This window comes from Tachysurus vachellii, chromosome 9 (assembly GCF_030014155.1).
Source record: "Tachysurus vachellii isolate PV-2020 chromosome 9, HZAU_Pvac_v1, whole genome shotgun sequence".
In the NCBI taxonomy this organism is placed as follows: domain Eukaryota; kingdom Metazoa; phylum Chordata; class Actinopteri; order Siluriformes; family Bagridae; genus Tachysurus; species Tachysurus vachellii.
In genome coordinates, this window is record NC_083468.1 from 25,889,164 (window position 1) to 25,906,597 (window position 17,434).

General features: G+C 39.7%; 2 protein-coding genes across 3 annotated transcripts in view; one reads left to right on the forward strand and one right to left on the reverse strand.

Annotated features, from left to right (window-relative positions):
• Positions 1–907, forward strand: part of kcnab1a (potassium voltage-gated channel subfamily A regulatory beta subunit 1a) — a 111,450-nt gene extending 110,543 nt beyond the window's left edge. For both annotated transcript variants that reach the window (XM_060878373.1, XM_060878374.1), the window contains exon 14: positions 1–907. This exon is cut by the window's left edge and continues 428 nt beyond it. The gene's annotated coding sequence lies outside the window, so the exon portion shown is untranslated.
• A 2,578-nt stretch (positions 908–3,485) lies between these two features.
• Positions 3,486–7,497, reverse strand: ssr3 (signal sequence receptor, gamma). The gene is made up of 5 exons (XM_060878375.1): positions 7,278–7,497; positions 5,572–5,698; positions 5,371–5,469; positions 4,228–4,359; positions 3,486–4,061 (listed from the first exon to the last, which is right to left on the reverse strand). The coding sequence occupies exons 1-5, from the start codon at positions 7,408–7,410 to the stop codon at positions 3,995–3,997; spliced, it is 558 nt and encodes a 185-aa protein (XP_060734358.1). The 5' UTR covers positions 7,411–7,497; the 3' UTR covers positions 3,486–3,994.
• Between the last annotated feature and the right edge of the window lie 9,937 nt (positions 7,498–17,434).

Consider the following 17,434-nt stretch of genomic DNA (forward strand, 5'->3'; position numbering starts at 1 on the left):
GATCCTCACGTGTCTTCTGCTCGGTGAGCTTTGAGCTAAGGGATGTACTAGAGACCTGGAGATTGTAGAGGCTGGAAGTGTAGAGCATGTCTGACTCTGCTGATGGAACGGGAGAACTTCAGCCTGGCTTTCGATCAGCTGAAGAGGAACAAGGTGTCCCGTTCCATGCATCCGTACTGGTCTTTGCTTGCTTAACGAAAGCTTGCGTTAGTAATCGCATCTGATTAAAGAAAGCCTGTTTCCTTTCTTTCTCTTTTTTTAGATAGCGTGACAATGATCACATTGCGCTTTTGGCAGAAAACTGTATGGCTTCTGAGCTGTGAACGAAGCCGGATCTCGTAACGGTTGCGGATCCGGATGATGTTTTCAGATTAAATTATATTCCAGATATACAGCATTGTAGAATGAACTTAAACATGTAAATAGTGCATCTTAAATAACCAGCAAACACAGCGAAAGCTTTGACTACTGTGTTCCTGTTAGCTTTTTCACCTAATATCTGTTTGTTTATTAGCATAAAGCACAACTGGGTTCAATAGCTATATTTACATGCAGACTAATAATCTTGTTATAATAATCTGATTAATAATCTAATTGGAATAAAATAAAAAAAAATGACATTTATTACGTTCGCTTTTCGCATTTTAATCCTGTTTATTCGAAATAGAGAGCGATCTAAACGAACTGATACGCACTTGTATGATCTTTCCGATATAATAAAAATGAGCATGTAAACCTTTTAATCCCATTATTTTTAGTTTAGAGATGTTGCACGTGCGCAGTCGAGTCGTTAGACGTCACGGCGCCTCAAAACAAAGTTCATATTAGATATTTTAAATTATTTAACAAATAACTGAATAATAACACACAACGTTGAGGCGTATTTCTGCCATAATAGATATATCTATATATATATATATATATATATATATATATATATATATATATATATATATATCTATATATAAAATTAGGTGACGAGGAAAAGTTTTTTAACATTTTCCGTTATTATTAAATTTCGTGTGAATATCTAAAAGTAAAAAATAAATAAATAAATATAAGACTGCGGGATTACTTTCTCTGTCTCGCGATGTGTCTAAGTCGTACATTTTAAGGAGACGTTAATGATTTAAAACGAGACGATATAAAGTGAAGTGTGATTGGACATAATGCTAACATGCTAACACGCTGACAGGAACGCCTGACGAGCCTCGTGCGCTTCTGCTTCTTGTGGTAACTCGGACACGCTTGAGCGCGTGCGTGTAAATATATAAAATATTTAAAACTGTTCATTCACAATTGTGATCGTATTGAATTCAGATCTTTCATGTAAACATAATGTAGATATTTAAACTCACTCAAGTCTGAAAGCCATAAATAATTATAGACAAAAAAGTTCTCTCTCTTTCTCTCTCTGTCTCTCTCTCATTCAATTCTCTCTCATTCAATTCTCTCTCATTCAATTCTCTCTCATTCAATTCTCCCTCTCTCCCTCTCTCTTTTTCTCATTCAATTCTCTCTCTCTCATTCATTTCTCTCTCTCTCTCTCTCTCTCTCTCTCTCTCTCTCATTCAATTCTCCCTCTCTCTCTCTTTCTCTCATTCACTTCTCTCTCTCTTTCTCTCATTCAATTCTCTCTCTCATTCAATTCTCTCCCTCTCTCATTCAATTCTCTCTCTCTCTCATTCAATTCTCTGTCAACTCTCTCTCTCTCTCTCTCTCTCTCTCTCTCTCTCATTCAATTCTCTCTCAACTCTCTCTCTCATTCAATTCTCTCTCAACTCTCTCCCTCTCTCATTCAATTCTCTCTCTCTCTCTCTCTCTCTCTCTCATTCAATTCTCTCTCTGAACTCTCTCTCTCATTCAATTCTCTCAACTCTCTCTCTCATTCAATTCTCTCTCAACTCTCTCCCTCTCGCATTCAATTCTCTCTCTCTCTCTCTCTCTCTCTCTCTCTCTCTCTCTCTCTCATTCAATTCTCTCTCAACTCTCTCTCTCTCATTCAATTCTCTCTCTCTCTACCTCTCTCATTCAATTCTCTCTCATTCAATTATCTCTCTCTCTCTCTCTCATTCAATTCTCTATCTCTCTCTACCTCTCTCATTCAATTCTCTTTCTCATTCAATCCCCTCACACACACACACACACACACATTGCCAGAGGTAATTAATTTCTCACTTCTCACATTACAAGTTATGTATATCATAGTGAACAGTATTCATGAGTTTTCTGTGTATATTGGTGGGGGGGGGGGGTTTGTTCTAACCTTTTGGAGTCGCTTTCTTGTAAACATCATGTTGTGTAAGGAGTCAGTTTAAAAAACGGGTTAAAATAATCAGCGTGTGCTTAAAGACATCTGAATCCTCACTAGCTACGTGATGGACTTATGTGGTACATACATCATGATGACGCTCTTGGACAGATACATCATGATGTTAACGGCTACGCGATGAAGTTCTACACGAAAGCTACATGTCAGTGAAACGGAACCAAAATATAATACGACAAAATGTCTGATGTTTCTTCATATCATCATCAAAACAGATAAGAGCATTTAGACAGTACAGACCACAGAAAACACACAAGCAGCACACACACAATCCACACGTCACTCTGTTCTGTCACGTCACTACAGTGGACCTCTGGACCGAGTGCCTTTATAATAACGCTTATGACTCGCAGGGCTTTTGCATCATCACACGAGTCCATTAACAACTGTGTGAGAGTGAGATACTGTGTAAATTATAGTTTTACAAATTACATGTTATAGTAATAATAAAAGTCATGTCATGTGCATCACTTTAACCCCACAGTGGCTTCTGTACATTATATATAATATATATAGAGAGATTTCACACACAGATCTGATGATTATATGCCTGAATAAAACAATAAAAACAAATGAAAAACTACTTGTTGTTTTTATTCTTGTTCGTCTGACACATTCATTTCTCAGGCTTTTTGTCCTCAGCATTCAACAGAACCCAGTCTGCTTGGTCTCTGACTGGTCTCTGCTTGGTCTCTGACTGGTCTCTGCTTGGTCTCTGACTGGTCTCTGCTTGGTCTCTGCTTGGTCTCTGACTGGTCTCTGCTTGGTCTCTGACTGGTCTCTGCTTGGTCTCTGCTTGGTCTCTGCCTGGTCTCTGACTGGTCTCTGCTTGGTCTCTGACTGGTCTCTGCTTGGTCTCTGACTGGTCTCTGCTTGGTCTCTGACTGGTCTCTGACTGGTCTCTGACTGGTCTCTGCCTGGTCTCTGACTGGTCTCTGCCTGGTCTCTGACTGGTCTCCCAAACCGAGAGGTTTCTGATACGGTGACGTTTTCTGTAATATGTAACTGTTTAGATGACATTTAGGGGAGGAGTCTCTGATGTCAGTTATAGGGAAAGGTGTAAATAAGGTGAAGCGTTTACTCCCTTACATGACAAGCAGAAGGTTTAGTAATTAAAATGTTCATAAGAAACGAAAGAAGGACATATCGAGGCTGGTTAATGGTCGGGGTTTACACTCGTTTATTGGTATAAAAAGTGAAAGAGTCAGAAACGACTCCTCGGTATCACACGGATCATGAATTTCATGAAAGTCCACTGATGAAATGATAAAGTCTCCTGCACCCTGTTTACTGGACCTGGACACTCTCTCTCTCACACACACACACACTCACTCTCTCTCACACACCCACACACACACTCACTCTCTCTCTCACACACACACACACACACACACTCACTCACTCTCTCTCACACACACACACACTCACTCTCTCTCACACACCCACACACACACACTCACTCTCTCTCTCACACTCACTCACTCACTCACTCACTCACTCACTCACTCACTCACTCACTCACTCACTCACTCACTCACTCACTCACTCACTCACTCACTCTCACTCTCACTCTCACTCTCACTCTCACTCTCACTCTCACTCTCTCTCTCTCTCTGTTGTTCAACCCTCTTCTCCCTCCATTTTATTTTCTCTGGTCTCTCTCTCTCACTTTGAGCCTGTGGACAGCAGAGCAATAAGTCCAGACGAGGCGCTGATGGACAGAATGTAGTTCCTGTAGGAAACAAAACAAAAATCTTCAGCAAGTTTATTTATTATTAACCATCAGACTGTGAATAAGAGGGAGACGGATGAAGAACCGTGAATGCCAGTGAACCGTATCCGTATCCGTGTGGACACGGCTGTAGAGAAGACAGGAAAGAGAAAAAGAAGACACGTACACTGTCGGGTTGAAGTTCTTCAGCAGGAAGAAGGAGGCGATGATGACCAGCACGAGGAACAGTGTGTTGTTGTAGAAGATGGAGAACGTCGTGGCCTCGTAATCCGCCACCTCGTTCTTCTTCCACAGAATCCTGTTACCCAAATTAAAAAGAATAAAAACAAAAATTTAACTGAAAATCTTTTAGGTTTAACTGAATTTAAGCCAATTTAAACAGTGCACACTAGTGACACCTGGTGGGGGATCTAGTTAACACAACTGTGTCTCAAAGCTTCAAAAAGAGCTGGAACAGCAGATCTGCTCAGATTTATCCTGAGAATAAAAACCCCAATCACATGTTCAAAAAAAAAACGTGCTTGGCAAATAAATAAATAAATTAACAAGATGCAAATTTAGTCCGAGTTAATTAATAGTTAGCTGCGCCTCCATTTTTTTAACAATCTCTCAGACACAATCTTGGCTTCTATCGACTCGATATCGAGTCCCTGCTGCTATCGGGTTAAATCCTACATAAAACAACCAAAAGTGTCTCCCACTCCACCAGAGCAAACTGGTGACATCCATTTATAGTGACTCTCTTCAGAAACACACACGTTTATTGATTTACATTTAAATCCACTGTCATTTTGTCACAGGTAAAGGTCACGTGACCTGTACGACAGTTTTAGGGTCATTCATTCAGATCACTACTTCCACAAACACTCTCTCACTCATTCACTCATCTTCTACCACTTATCCGAACTACCTCGGGTCACGGGGAGCCTGTGCCTTTCTCAGGCGTCATCGGGCATCAAGGCAGGATACACCCTGGACGGAGTGCCAACCCATCACAGGGCACACACACACACTCTCATTCACTCACGCAATCACACACTACGGACAATTTTCCAGAGATGCCAATCAACCTACCATGCATGTCTTTGGACCGGGGGAGGAAACCGGAGTACCTGGAGGAAACTCCCGAGGCACGGGGAGAACATGCAAACTCCACACACACAAGGTGGAGACGGGAATCGAACCCCCAACCCTGGAGGTGTGAGGTGAATGTGCTAACCACTAAGCCACCGTGCCCCCCCATCCTCAAAAAAAAAAAAAAAAGGTGTGCTAGAGTTTCTTTTCTTTTCCATCATCTCGACTATTTTACCTCTCGTCCTTCTCTTTGCGGGACATCTTGCGGTTGTCCGCCTCAGACAGTTTGCGGGTCACTTCCTTGGAGACGGCGTCTTCGCGTTTCTGAGCGACCCTGAAAAAAAAAGGTCAAAGCAGAACAATAATTACAATAACACAGCAGCACCAATTCACGCCTCAATAATCCTGTAAGAAAATAAGTACGTAAGGCTCTTACTTGTGCTTGAGGACGAATTTAACGTTCTTGTAAGCGAACGCCACAAGGTACGTGCTGACTAGCGTCATGACGGCGTACAGAACAGCAGACTGCACCAGGTCCATGTGCCAGATCCTCCAGAAAAGCCCTGTCAGGAAAAAAATAAATAAAATACATACATCTTAATCCAGACTGCTCACTGGTGATATTTACTTGTTTATATGTTTATCATTTAAGATTAAAACACTAAACACTTCTTGTGAGAAAAGGCTCTCCTGATTGATTAACTGTGCTCCTAAAATATCTGTATATGTCGATAATTCAGTGCTTTATTTATATTATAAGGCAAGATGATAAAGTTTAAAGATGTAAAAAATAAACAGTGAATGGTTTCACTTCAGGAAAGATGGACTTTGAGCCAAACAGCACACAATGGTTTGGTCTGAAAATGAATCACAACCACAACTCTGTGAGGATCCTGAAGCATCTAGAGATCTACAAGCTCTAGTTACAGACTCTGTGATACTAAAGAGGAGATGTGAACTCCATGTGGTGTTTGAGGACAACAACCTTCTCATCAATACAACATTTATCAGACTGTATATTTATAATCACACCCTCCAGTGTCACCCATATGAGGATGAGGTTCCCCTTTGAGTCTGGTTCCTCTCAAGGTTCCTTCCTTTACCGTCTAAGGGAGTTTTTCCTCCCCACAGTCACCTGAGTCACCTCAGACTTGTCATTGGGGATAAATACATACACGTTTAAATCTGTCTAATATTAATCTTACATTTTTGTATTATATTAATCTTTATATTATTCTTTATAATAACCTTTTTGTTCTATGTTTATGTTCTGTAAAGCTGCTTTGAGACAATGTAAACTGTAAAAAGCGCTACATAAATAAAGATAGATACAACTTTATTGTCATTACATTGTACAGGTAAACAGCAACGAAATGCAGTTTGGCATCTACCAGAAGTGCAAAAGTGCAGATAAATATCATTGAATTGATTAAGACTGTAATTATTAATGAAACTCTTCACACCATATTTATTATTAGTAGTAGCACTAGTAGCGTTAGTAGTAGTATTAGGCATATTATTATTAGTAGTAGTATTGTTAGTAGTAGTACTAGTAGTAGTAGGCATAGTAGTAGTAGAAGTAGTATTAGTAGTCGTACTAGTAGTATTATTATTAGTAGTATTAGTAGTACTATTAGTAGTATTATTATTAGTAGAGGTAGTACTACTAGTAGTAGTAATAGTAGTAGTATTATTAGTAGTAGAAGTAGTACTAGTAGTAGTATTAGTAGTATTATTAGTAGTAGAAGTAGTAATAGTAGTAATAGTAGTAATAGTAGTATTATTATTAGTAGAAGTAGTACTACTAGTGGTAGAAGTAGTACTAGTAATAGTAGTACTAGTAATAGTAGTAGTAGTAATAGTAGTAGTAGTATTATTAGTAGTAGAAGTAGTACTAGTTTTATTATTATTAGTAATAATAATGGTATTACAATCTCCCACTTTGTATTGCACACAAACAGCAAATATACACACTTTGCAATCTAGTGTAACAAATATAATGATGTCCTACATACAAATGAGATGATAGATATGATATAATATATATATATTGAGAGTAAATGACCAGAGCTGATGTTGCAGTAGAGAGATTAGCCTGTTAGCCTGTTAGCCTGTTAGCATGTAGCCCAGCTGTACACTTACACATCGGGATGGCGGACACAATCAGCGCGTTCCCGTAAAACAGTGCAGTAGATTTAGCTGAAAGGTTTCTGCTAAAGTCCTGCAGAAGTAAATCCTCCTCAGACTGCTGCTTATTACTGCCTTTGGGTGCCATTATTTCTGCTTCTATCCCCTGTAGCTTGGTGTGTAAGCGTGTGTAAGCGTGTGAAGCGTGTGTAAGATACTGACACGTCGCAGATCTGTGATATAGGAACGACTCTAACGCCGCGTCAGCTCTAACACGGAAACACGTCCGTAGCACAACCGGAAGCGGAAGTGCACCACGGACTTTCGGTCGCAATTTTTGTTTATTGAATTAAGTGAACAAAGATCCATAAAGTGCAAGAAAATAAAGTAATAAAATCTACAGCAAAGTGTTTTATAAATGTTTGTAAAATAACCTCCGCAATCTTACACACACCTCCTTTACAGAGACACAATTATGCCTTTAAACATAAATAAACATGGATGAATTCTTATATTATGTGTTCAGTACTTTATGTAAGAATAATAAGATTAATAAACTGATATAAAGCCTCTGTGTCATCATTATGGAGCGTATTAAGTGTTACATAAACCCCAAAATAATAAAGAGGTTCTGCTTTTACACATAAATTACATCCATGGTCACAATAACAATTCTCTCTTCTCTTTTTGTCTCTTCTCTTCTTCTCTTCTCTTCTTCTCTTCTCCTCTCTTCTCTTCTTCTCTTCTCTTCTCCTCTTCTCTTTTTTGCCTCTTCTCTTCTTCCCTTCTCTTCTCTTCTCCTCCTCTCTTCTCTTCTCTTTTTTGTCTCTTCTCTTCTCTTTACTTCTCCTCTCTTCTCTTCTCCTCTCTTCTCTTCTCCTCTCCTCCTCTCTTCTCTTTTTTGTCTCTTCTCTTCTCTCTTCTCTTCTCTTTTTTGTCTCTTCTCTTCTCCTCTCTTCTCCTCTCTTCTCTTTTCCTTGTCTCTTCTTTTCTCCTCTCTTCTCCTCTCCTCCTCTCTTCTCCTCTCTTCTCTTCTCTTCTCTTCTCTTTTTTGTCTCTTCTCTTCTCCTCTCTTCTCCTCTCTTCTCTTTTCCTTGTCTCTTCTCTTCTTTTCTCCTCTCTTCTCCTCTCCTCCTTTCTTCTCCTCTTTTCTCTTCTCTTCTCTTTTTTGTCTCTTCTCTTCTCCTCTCTTCTCTTCTCCTCTTCTCTTTTCCTTGTCTCTTCTCTTCTTTTCTCCTCTCTTCTCCTCTCTTCTCTTTTCCTTGTCTCTTCTCTTCTTTTCTCATCTCTTCTCTTCTCCTCCTCTCTTCTCTTCTCTTTTTTTGTCTCTTCTCCTCTCTTCTCTTCACTTCTCCTCTCTTCTCTTCTCCTCTCCTCCTCTCTTCTCTTCTCTTCTCTTTTTTGTCTCTTCTCTTCTCCTCTCTTCTCTTCTCCTTGTCTCTTCTCTTCTTTTCTCCTCTCTTCTCCTCTCTTCTCTTCTCTTTTTTGTCTCTTCTCCTCTCTTCTTCAGATAAAGGTATCTATGTGGATTTCTTCATTCATTCTACAAGAGCGTTAGTGAAGAGACATTGCAATGCTGCAGTGTACAAAAGCATTTTAGATAATCGTGTGCAGACATTTGGCCATAACTGTTATTTCAGATGCAGATAAAAGAACATAAACAAATCAGAATAATTTTTTTTTGTAGTGAAATATTTTTGTATGGATTTTTAATTATTAAGTAGGTGATGTAAATTATCACACTTAATTTACTGAGAATATAAAAATAGTGACGTCACTGACAATTAGCGTTTTATTCCTGTGTTAAAATTCTTATTTTTACCTGACAGTCTTCTTGACCACCACAAGGGGGCACTTAAGACACATTTTACCTGTAAGTTAGATTTGTACTTCTTGTTCTTTTTTTAAAGTCACATAATAATGAAATAATGGTAACGTTAAAGTGAAAAACAACTCAGAGCTCTTGTAAGAGTGAAGATAACGAGGAAGGCCCCGTGATTCGACCATGAGGGACCTATAAAAGAATGGACATTTTGTTCAAGAGAAAAACATGAGCAGAGGCTGAGGTCTCAGGATATTTATACATAATCCTGAGACAGCTGAGATAATTCTCTCAGTTTGAAATGACGTCAGCACTCGTCAACCAAAATGGCTACTAAGACGTATTCAGCATTTTGGCGATTTTGTATTTATGTTAAGCTTCTCAGGTAAAAAACAGAGTAAACATTGGGCTCGAAGTCCCAGAACGCAGTGTTGATAAAGAGTCGGCTAGTTCAGCTAGTTAGCAATCTACGCTGTGATGAATGTGATGGCATTGTTGACACTATTAGTATTAAAGCTGACTAAAAACCAACATGCTGCTTCATTAACGTCTTTAGGTTGAGGAGAGATTCTTTAGCTGTATCTCAGCAGGCGGTCAAACGGCATCGTAGGTAAAGAAAGAAAGAAAACAACCTAAAATAGATCGAGACGTAGTTTACAGTGGAATTTACCTTAGCTGTGTGATGAGAAAGCCACTGGCGTATTTCATTCATCTTTGTTTAGGACGTGATGTCAACCGTCAAGTCAGGTTTGACACAGGAGTGAATGGTTGTAGCAGTCAGAACCTCATAATTACTGTAATTCTGGCAAGGCATAAACTGCTGATTTATTTCCTATGCTATTTCAGTGGACAAACAGAATAAATGGAGGAGAATCATCTCTGCTGTCACTGCACGCCTGGCCTGAGGGGAAAAGACAGAGGAGCCATAATGCATAAATCTACTGCATTTCTTTTTCAAGGAATTAAAACATCAACTCTGATCTGGCATGCACAGGATTCCTATTAGCTTAATTGCGGAAAGCAGAAGTCTCACATCGCCAGCAGGCCTGCCGAGACAGTGTAAGGACAGGCTGTTATTCTGTCTCTCTCCATTTCCTTGCGGCTTTAACCACAGCAATATTTTTCTTCTCTTCAGGGGAAAACCCAGAGGTGAAGACTGACACGTCAATAATCAGCGCACGTAGCCAGGCACTAAGAGCAAAAACAATAAAGTTCATAAAGGTGGCAGCAGCACAAGGCATACAGTACAATAAGCGTCGGTTCAAGCATCAGATTTAGGGGTTGTTGGGTTGATTTGAGTATTTCTGCTGATCTTTAGGGATTTTCTCTGTTGGTGAAAAAGCCTTGTTGATGAGAAAGATCGGAGGAGAATCTGGGAGAGGAGACGAATGGTCACAGATCATCACTCCTTACGAGCATGTTGAGCAGAAAAGCATCTCATAGCATCGAATCTTGTGGCAGAAGACAGCATCGGGTTCCATTCCAGGAATCGGAGGCTACAGTTGGAGATTAGATAAAAAAAGCAGCTGTTCTTCTTATGAGCTTATACAGATTATTGATTATATCCTAATCAATACACAATTTTCAGTCAGTATCTGACTGTAAAAAGGACAAAAACTCTCTGGTGTTTATAACAGGTTATAATCACACCCTCCAGTGTCACCCAAATGAGGATGAGGTTCACTTTTGAGTCTGGTTCCTCTCAAGGTTTCTTCCTCTTCTATCTAAGGGAGTTTTTCCTCCCCACAGTCACCGCAGTAACACATTTAAATATAAGTCTAATATTAATCTTGAACTCTTGTCTAATATTAAACGTTTTGTATTATATTTTGATATCATTTTGATATATAAAACCTTTATATCGTCGCTGTCGGGCGGAAACCTCGTATGTCCAAATTTGGTCAATTTCATATTTTTTCACATATCGATGCTATTGGTCAGTCCCCACGTGGGTCTGTTATTTTTACAAGTTATTAACCAATCTAAAGTCTTGAAAATAGCTTGAGCGCAAATCTCATAACTCCATTGGACACTTCAACTGTCCACCTCTTCCTCACTCCGCGGGAGAGCTTCACGGCATATTTCTCCTCAAGAAGAGTCGCAACGAATCAACACGTCTTCTGAGGTAAATGTCTTCAAAACACTGGGCTCAAAGAAAAAAAAATCTTGACCCCCGCTAGTTCTGGTGCTCGTCTGAGGACAGGAATTTAGCGCAAGACAATCCACTGCAACGCGGACTAAACCCTGTGCACTGCAGATAAGGTACGGCGTTTTTTTAATTTCCTGAAAAATAACGGTTTTGGAGATACGAGGATTCCGTCTGACAGCGACGATATACTGTAGCCTGTAACTGTATATAACCTATTTTTCTGATATCATTTTGTAAGCCTCAAATTCTCCTATAATTCTGTTTACTCAACTGGCTGAAGCTTTTATCCAAAGAAAGAAGATTTAACTGAGCAGTTGAGGGTTTTTGGTCTCACTAAAACACTCAGACATGGTACTTTGGACCACTAAACCAACCCTGATTTTTTGAAATTCAAAGCTTTAAATAATTTCAGATTGATTTGAAACAAATCTGTGTGTGATCTTTTCCCTTTAGCTCATCCGTTTTCACAGATTTCTTGTTAAAACTTTTCTTCCATTTCTGTCACTGAAATATCGCCGGAATGGAAAACTTTCAGAGCCGAAGGTGGAGTTCACTTGTAGGTAAAAACACCTGGAATTCCTCTTCTGCCAAACAGACATGTGTTGGCCTGAGTGACTGGAAGTCCTGCTGGATCACGCCGGCTATTCGAACACCTCACAGGCTCTGCTCCTCACGCTCGAATGCACACGTGGGAGAGGTTTAACATGGCTGCGATGAACGGTGAAATAAAAGTAATCACGGATATTAAATCCAACTCTACGATAATCGAGGTATAAATGATCTCAGCAGATTTGCGCGTCGTGCCAAACGTTGACATTTTTATGCAGATGGAATTGAGGCAACTGGAGAACATTGTGACCAGGGTCAAATGACACGAGAGGAGAGACTGTTCTCGTTTGTGTGCATAAAACAGGTAGAAAGTGTTCTGTTCCTGCCTTTGGATTTTTAGAGTGAGCAGAATGTCCTGACGACGGGATTAGTGCGTGAAAGCAAAAAAAATGTCCAGAGGTAACCAGAAGAAATACACTGAGCCAGATGTAGGTTTATGCGCCATGATTGTAATCAGAGGGACCAGAAACAGGAACAGCGGCGTTTTGGCCACTCGACATCGACGCTCCAGGCGTGTTACTCCTTATATTTCACCGGATTGTAAACCATCACTCTGTTTTATTAGAAACAAAATCTTAAGCAGTCTTACTCAAGCTTTCACATGCTCGTTAAACACCTTGAAGATTCTCGAAGACTCCACTCGTTCCTGTGGTTCTGACGTTACTCCTTCCGATTGCTCAGAAAAAGCTACACGCGGTGATGTAGGTTCTACGGTTTCCATAGCAACCGCTCGTTCGACAAGAAGTCTTAAAATCGTATGCAGTCGTCTGTACGAGAAGGAGATTTTCTGTAAGGAGATTTTTAACGCTGATGGAAGGAGTCACCAGTGTCAGAGGAAAAACTCAGAGAGAGAGAGAGAGAGAGAGAGAGAGAGAGAGAGGGAGAGAGGGAGAGAGAGAGAGAACAACTGTGAGAACAGTAACTATTTAACTAACTAATTTCCCAAACTTTAAATTGGACTTGTTTTCTACTAAGGAAGCCACGGTTGATCAGAATAACGTGTGTGTGTGCGTGTGTGTGTGTGTGTGTGTGTATGTTTAAAGGACAAGATAAAGGTGCTTGTGGAGGAAGTATGGAAGAAAAACACTTCTGTTTATAGATTACGCCACGGCAGTGTTTACCTTTTGTGGGCAGATTATGTGAAAATAGCCTGGAAGTGTGTGTGTGTGTGTGTGTGTGTTCACAAAAACCAGGCTGACTTTATTTTCAGAAATGATATCTTTTCTTCCACAAGCTTCCTCTCTCTCTCTCTCTCTCTCTCTCTCTCTCTCGCTCTCTCTCTTTCTCTCTCTCTCCTTCTCTGATCTTTTTTTATCTCTCCTTCCTTCTTTCCCTCGTTTGAACTGAGATGCAGGTCGTGTCGAGCTTCTTCCACATGACCTCATCTCCAGCACAGTGTATCAGTGTATAAACCAGGAGCCGCCTGTTAGTTTGTCAGTCATGAACGAAGCAGCACTGCGGGAACGAAGGAGATCTTTATTTTTCATTCTTTCAGTTTACTTAAAAGCAAATAAGTTCAAAAAGAAAGTGAATAAAAAACGCAAGATGTTGACATTTTGGCAGCGGAGAAAGGCTTACTCGTCTGTTTTCCTCTAAAAGGTCACCGTGTTTTGCTGCAGGGGCGAGAGAGGAAGGGAGGGATGGAGGGAGAGAGAGAGAGAGAGAGAGAGAGGGAGGGAGGTGGAAAAAACAAAACAAGCACGCAAGTCACTTTAAACGCAAAAACAAGTCGGAGGGAAACACACACAAGCCGAGGAAAATCAAGGCGAGCGAGTGGCCTGGAAATAGATGTGAGAAGTATAAAGAAAGGAGGGAGAAACAGATCACGACAAGGTGTAAACACCGAACAGCCTGAACACGTCTCATCCAAGCAGACGGAGGCGGAAAAGAACCTTCTTGTTGTTTTCTTTTTTTCCTTTAGAAACGTTTCCTGTTTAATGTTTATCACAATCTAATTCGTTACACAATCCCACACAGTACGACAAAAAAATAAAATAAAAATACTTGCGATTTAAAATAGAAATGAAATGAAAGCCCCGGGAAAATAAACGGAAAATAGAAATTATTTATATATTTATATATATATATATATATATATGTATATATATATATATATATATATATATATATATATATATATATATATATATATATATATATATATATATACATATATATATATATTTATATAATACATTTTACTGCAATATTGCCTGTAATATGTGCTGTGAAAAAAAACAAATCAATTATATTTTTAATGACTTAAAATATTTTTGTTTGAACTTTCTATTCATTTTTTGCTTTGTTTATTCCTCCACTGTTTCCTTCTTTTATTTCTACATTTCACGTCTATTATCTATTTGTTTTTCTTTCTTTCTCCTTCTGCTTTTCCGTCCATGAAAGTTACAGACTTTAAAATCCATTTTTTATACAAACAGATTTAAAGTGATGGACATGAAAGTGTTCAGACTTTCTCACTTCTCACTTCTGACTCATCTGTAGACTGAGAAATGTCACTGTTGTCTGTTCTGTAAAGTACCAAAACAATAAATCACACGTTTCAGTGCGCATGTTATTTATGTACATTTAGTTATGTATTTCATTCAGTGCAAACGTTAACTTTGTATTAAACCTTATATTTTAATATATATATTTTTATTTTATACTTTCTCTCTCTCTCTTTCTGTCTGTCTCTCTCTCTCTCTCTCTCTCTCTCTCTCTCTCTCTCTCTGTCTCTCTCCCTCTCTCCCTCTCTCTCTCTCTCTCTCTTTCTCTCTCTCTCTCTCTCTCTCTCTCTCTCTCTCTCTCTCTCTCTCTCTCTCTCTCTCTCTCTCTCTCTCTCTCTCTCTCTCTCTGTGTGTCTCTCTGTCTCTCTCTCTCTCGCTCTCTCCCTCTCTCTCTCTCTCTCTGTCTCTCTCTCTCTCTCTGTCTCTCTCCCTCTCTCCCTCTCTCTCTCTCTCTCTCTCTCTCTCTCTCTCTCTCTCTCTCTCTCTCTCTCTCTCTCTCTCTCTCTCTCTCTCTCTCTCTCTCTCTCTCTCTCTCTCTCTCTCTCTGTCTCTCTGTCTCTCTCTCTCTCTCTCTCTCTCTCTCTCTCTCTCTCTCTCTCTCTCTCTCTCTCTCTCTCTCTCTCTCTGTGTCTCTCTGTCTCTCTCTCTCTCTCTCTCCCTCTCTCCCTCTCTCCCTCTCTGTCTCTCTCTCTCTCTCTCTCTCTCTCTCTCTCTCTCTCTCTCTCTCTCTCTCTCTCTCTCTCTCTGTGTCTCTCTCCCTCTCTCACTCTCTCTCTCTCTCTCTCTCTCTCTCTCTCTCTCTCTCTCTCTCTGTCTGTCTGTCTCTCTCTCTCTCTCTCTCTCTCTCTCTCTCTCTCTCTCTAATAAAATAAAATAAAATAATTAAAAAATGTAAATATCATTTAAAAAGTGTAACTATAGTGAATTATCATGTAATGAAAATGTTCCATTTATCAGAATGAGTGTGTGTGTGTGTGTGTGTGTGTGTGTTGTTTTGTTGTGTTGTTTTCAGATGACAGACTAGATGTGTGTCCACAACAGTGACGTGTCAAAATACAGACTTTATGCAAACATGGAGTGACTCTGTGTCTCTGTGGATGGAAGTAAAGTCAGGCACTTCTTCATCTTGTGTGTTTGGAATACAGATAAACTTTTGATGTATTTTTCTACATAAAAGCCAAATCTTTCTCCAGAATGTTTCATTTTAGGAGCAAGAAATGATTTGGAATGCACGTTGCTCCACACACTGATTAACCATGTGGTCTCTGAGGACAACAACCTCCTCATCAATACACAATAATCAGACTGTATCTGACTGTAGAAAGGACATTATTCATAATAACACTCTCTGGTGTTTATAACAGTTTATAATCACACCCTCCAGTGTCACCCAAATGAGGATGAGGTTCACTTTTGTGTCTGGTTCCTCTCAAGGTTTCTTCCTCTACCATCTAAGGGAGTTTTTCCTCCCCACAGTCACCTCAGTCACCTCAGACTTGTTCATTAGTGATCAATACAAACACATTTAAATATTAATCTTTGTATAATATTAAACTTTTTGTATAATATTTCTTACGTTATGTAAAGCTGCTTTGAGACATTGTCCATAGTTAAAAGCGCTATACAACTAAAATTGAGACCGGACACGTTGAGTGTGTGTCATACAGAGGTCTGTTAACATCTTTCAATAAAAAATGTATTCATCATGAACATAATTGTGACTTTAATTAAACCTAATCTCATGATTAACCCTAATTAACTCATCAGAGTTGTGTAACAGTCAGGAATCAACACCCAGATCATTTTCCCTGTGCTTTTCATATCAAAAGTGTTGTGTATCGGCGTTTCGGTCGGTGTGTACTGACTGAAAAGTGACCAGTGCGTCATGTTTCTCTGTATGAGTCGGAGGAAACCACCGTCCCATTAAATGACTGATCTCAGTCCTCCGTCATCAGCTTCTCAGTATGAGCTGGAAGTGTGTTATTGCCTACATCACTCGCACTGATGGATAATAACACGCTTCACTTACTCTGACTGAAAAAAATAAAAACTTTATAAGATTTAAAGTTTTATTTTCCGTCTAAATCCCAAATCCCTGCTGGAAAAAACTCTTTCTGATGGGAATAGTGGTGTAGCAGTGTCATTTTACATCCTATGTAATAAGAAACTGTACTGAAAAGGAAACTAGTCACGAGTTTTTATAACCCAAAAATTCCAACAAAAGAAAAAACCCATGAAATTAGCTTGTTGGACTTTGACACGGATTATTCATTCATTTTCTACCTGCTTATCCGAACTACCTCGGGTCACGGGGAGCCTGTGCCTATCTCAGGCGTCATCGGGCATCAAGGCAGGATACACCCTGGACGGAGTGCCAACCCATCACAGGGCACACACACACACTCTCATTCACTCACGCACTCACACACTACGGACAATTTTCCAGAGATGCCAATCAACCTACCATGCATGTCTTTGGACCGGGGGAGGAAACCGGAGTACCCGGAGGAAACCCCCGAGGCACGGGGAGAACATGCAAACTCCACACACACAAGGTGGAGGCGGGAATCGAACCCCCAACCCTGGAGGTGTGAGGCGAACGTGCTAACCACTAAGCCACCGTGCCCCCCTCTTATTTATTTTTATCCCAGTTTAAAATAAGGACAGTGCATCTAGTTTAGGTTTCCTAACAACATCAAATCGCATATCAGAGGAAAATTCCACATAACAGCCCCAAGAAATAGAAAAGGAAAAAAAAAACAAAATACAAAAGGAAAAAAAAACGACTTTTGTAAAACAAATTGTTTAAAATCACATATAGGTTTTTTCCGTCACAGGAATTTTAGAAAAAAGTGACAGAAAAACATTTTCAGACTGTGACATTAAATTTCGTGCTTTTTTTCCCGCCACATCCGACCAATCAGAGTGCAAGTTAAAATCATCATGAAGGACAAAACGCCTGTAGAAAATCTCAGTGTCAGCATTCCAACGTTGTAACCACAATAACACAACATTGTGACTGTTTTGTCGCGTTCGCCAGCACGTGATGGGACACACCTCAGCTAGCTAACCACACCTCAGCTAG

Bases quoted from the DNA above. Each gene is read 5' to 3' on its own strand.
- ssr3 (XM_060878375.1), bottom strand. From the start codon at position 7,410: ATGGCACCCAAAGGCAGTAATAAGCAGCAGTCTGAGGAGGATTTACTT. The intron at 5,470-5,571 runs GTAAGAGCCTTA...TTTTTTTTTCAG, and splicing joins AAATTCGTCCTCAAGCACAA to GGTCGCTCAGAAACGCGAAG. The intron at 4,360-5,370 runs GTAAAATAGTCG...TTTGGGTAACAG, and splicing joins CGCAAAGAGAAGGACGAGAG to GATTCTGTGGAAGAAGAACG.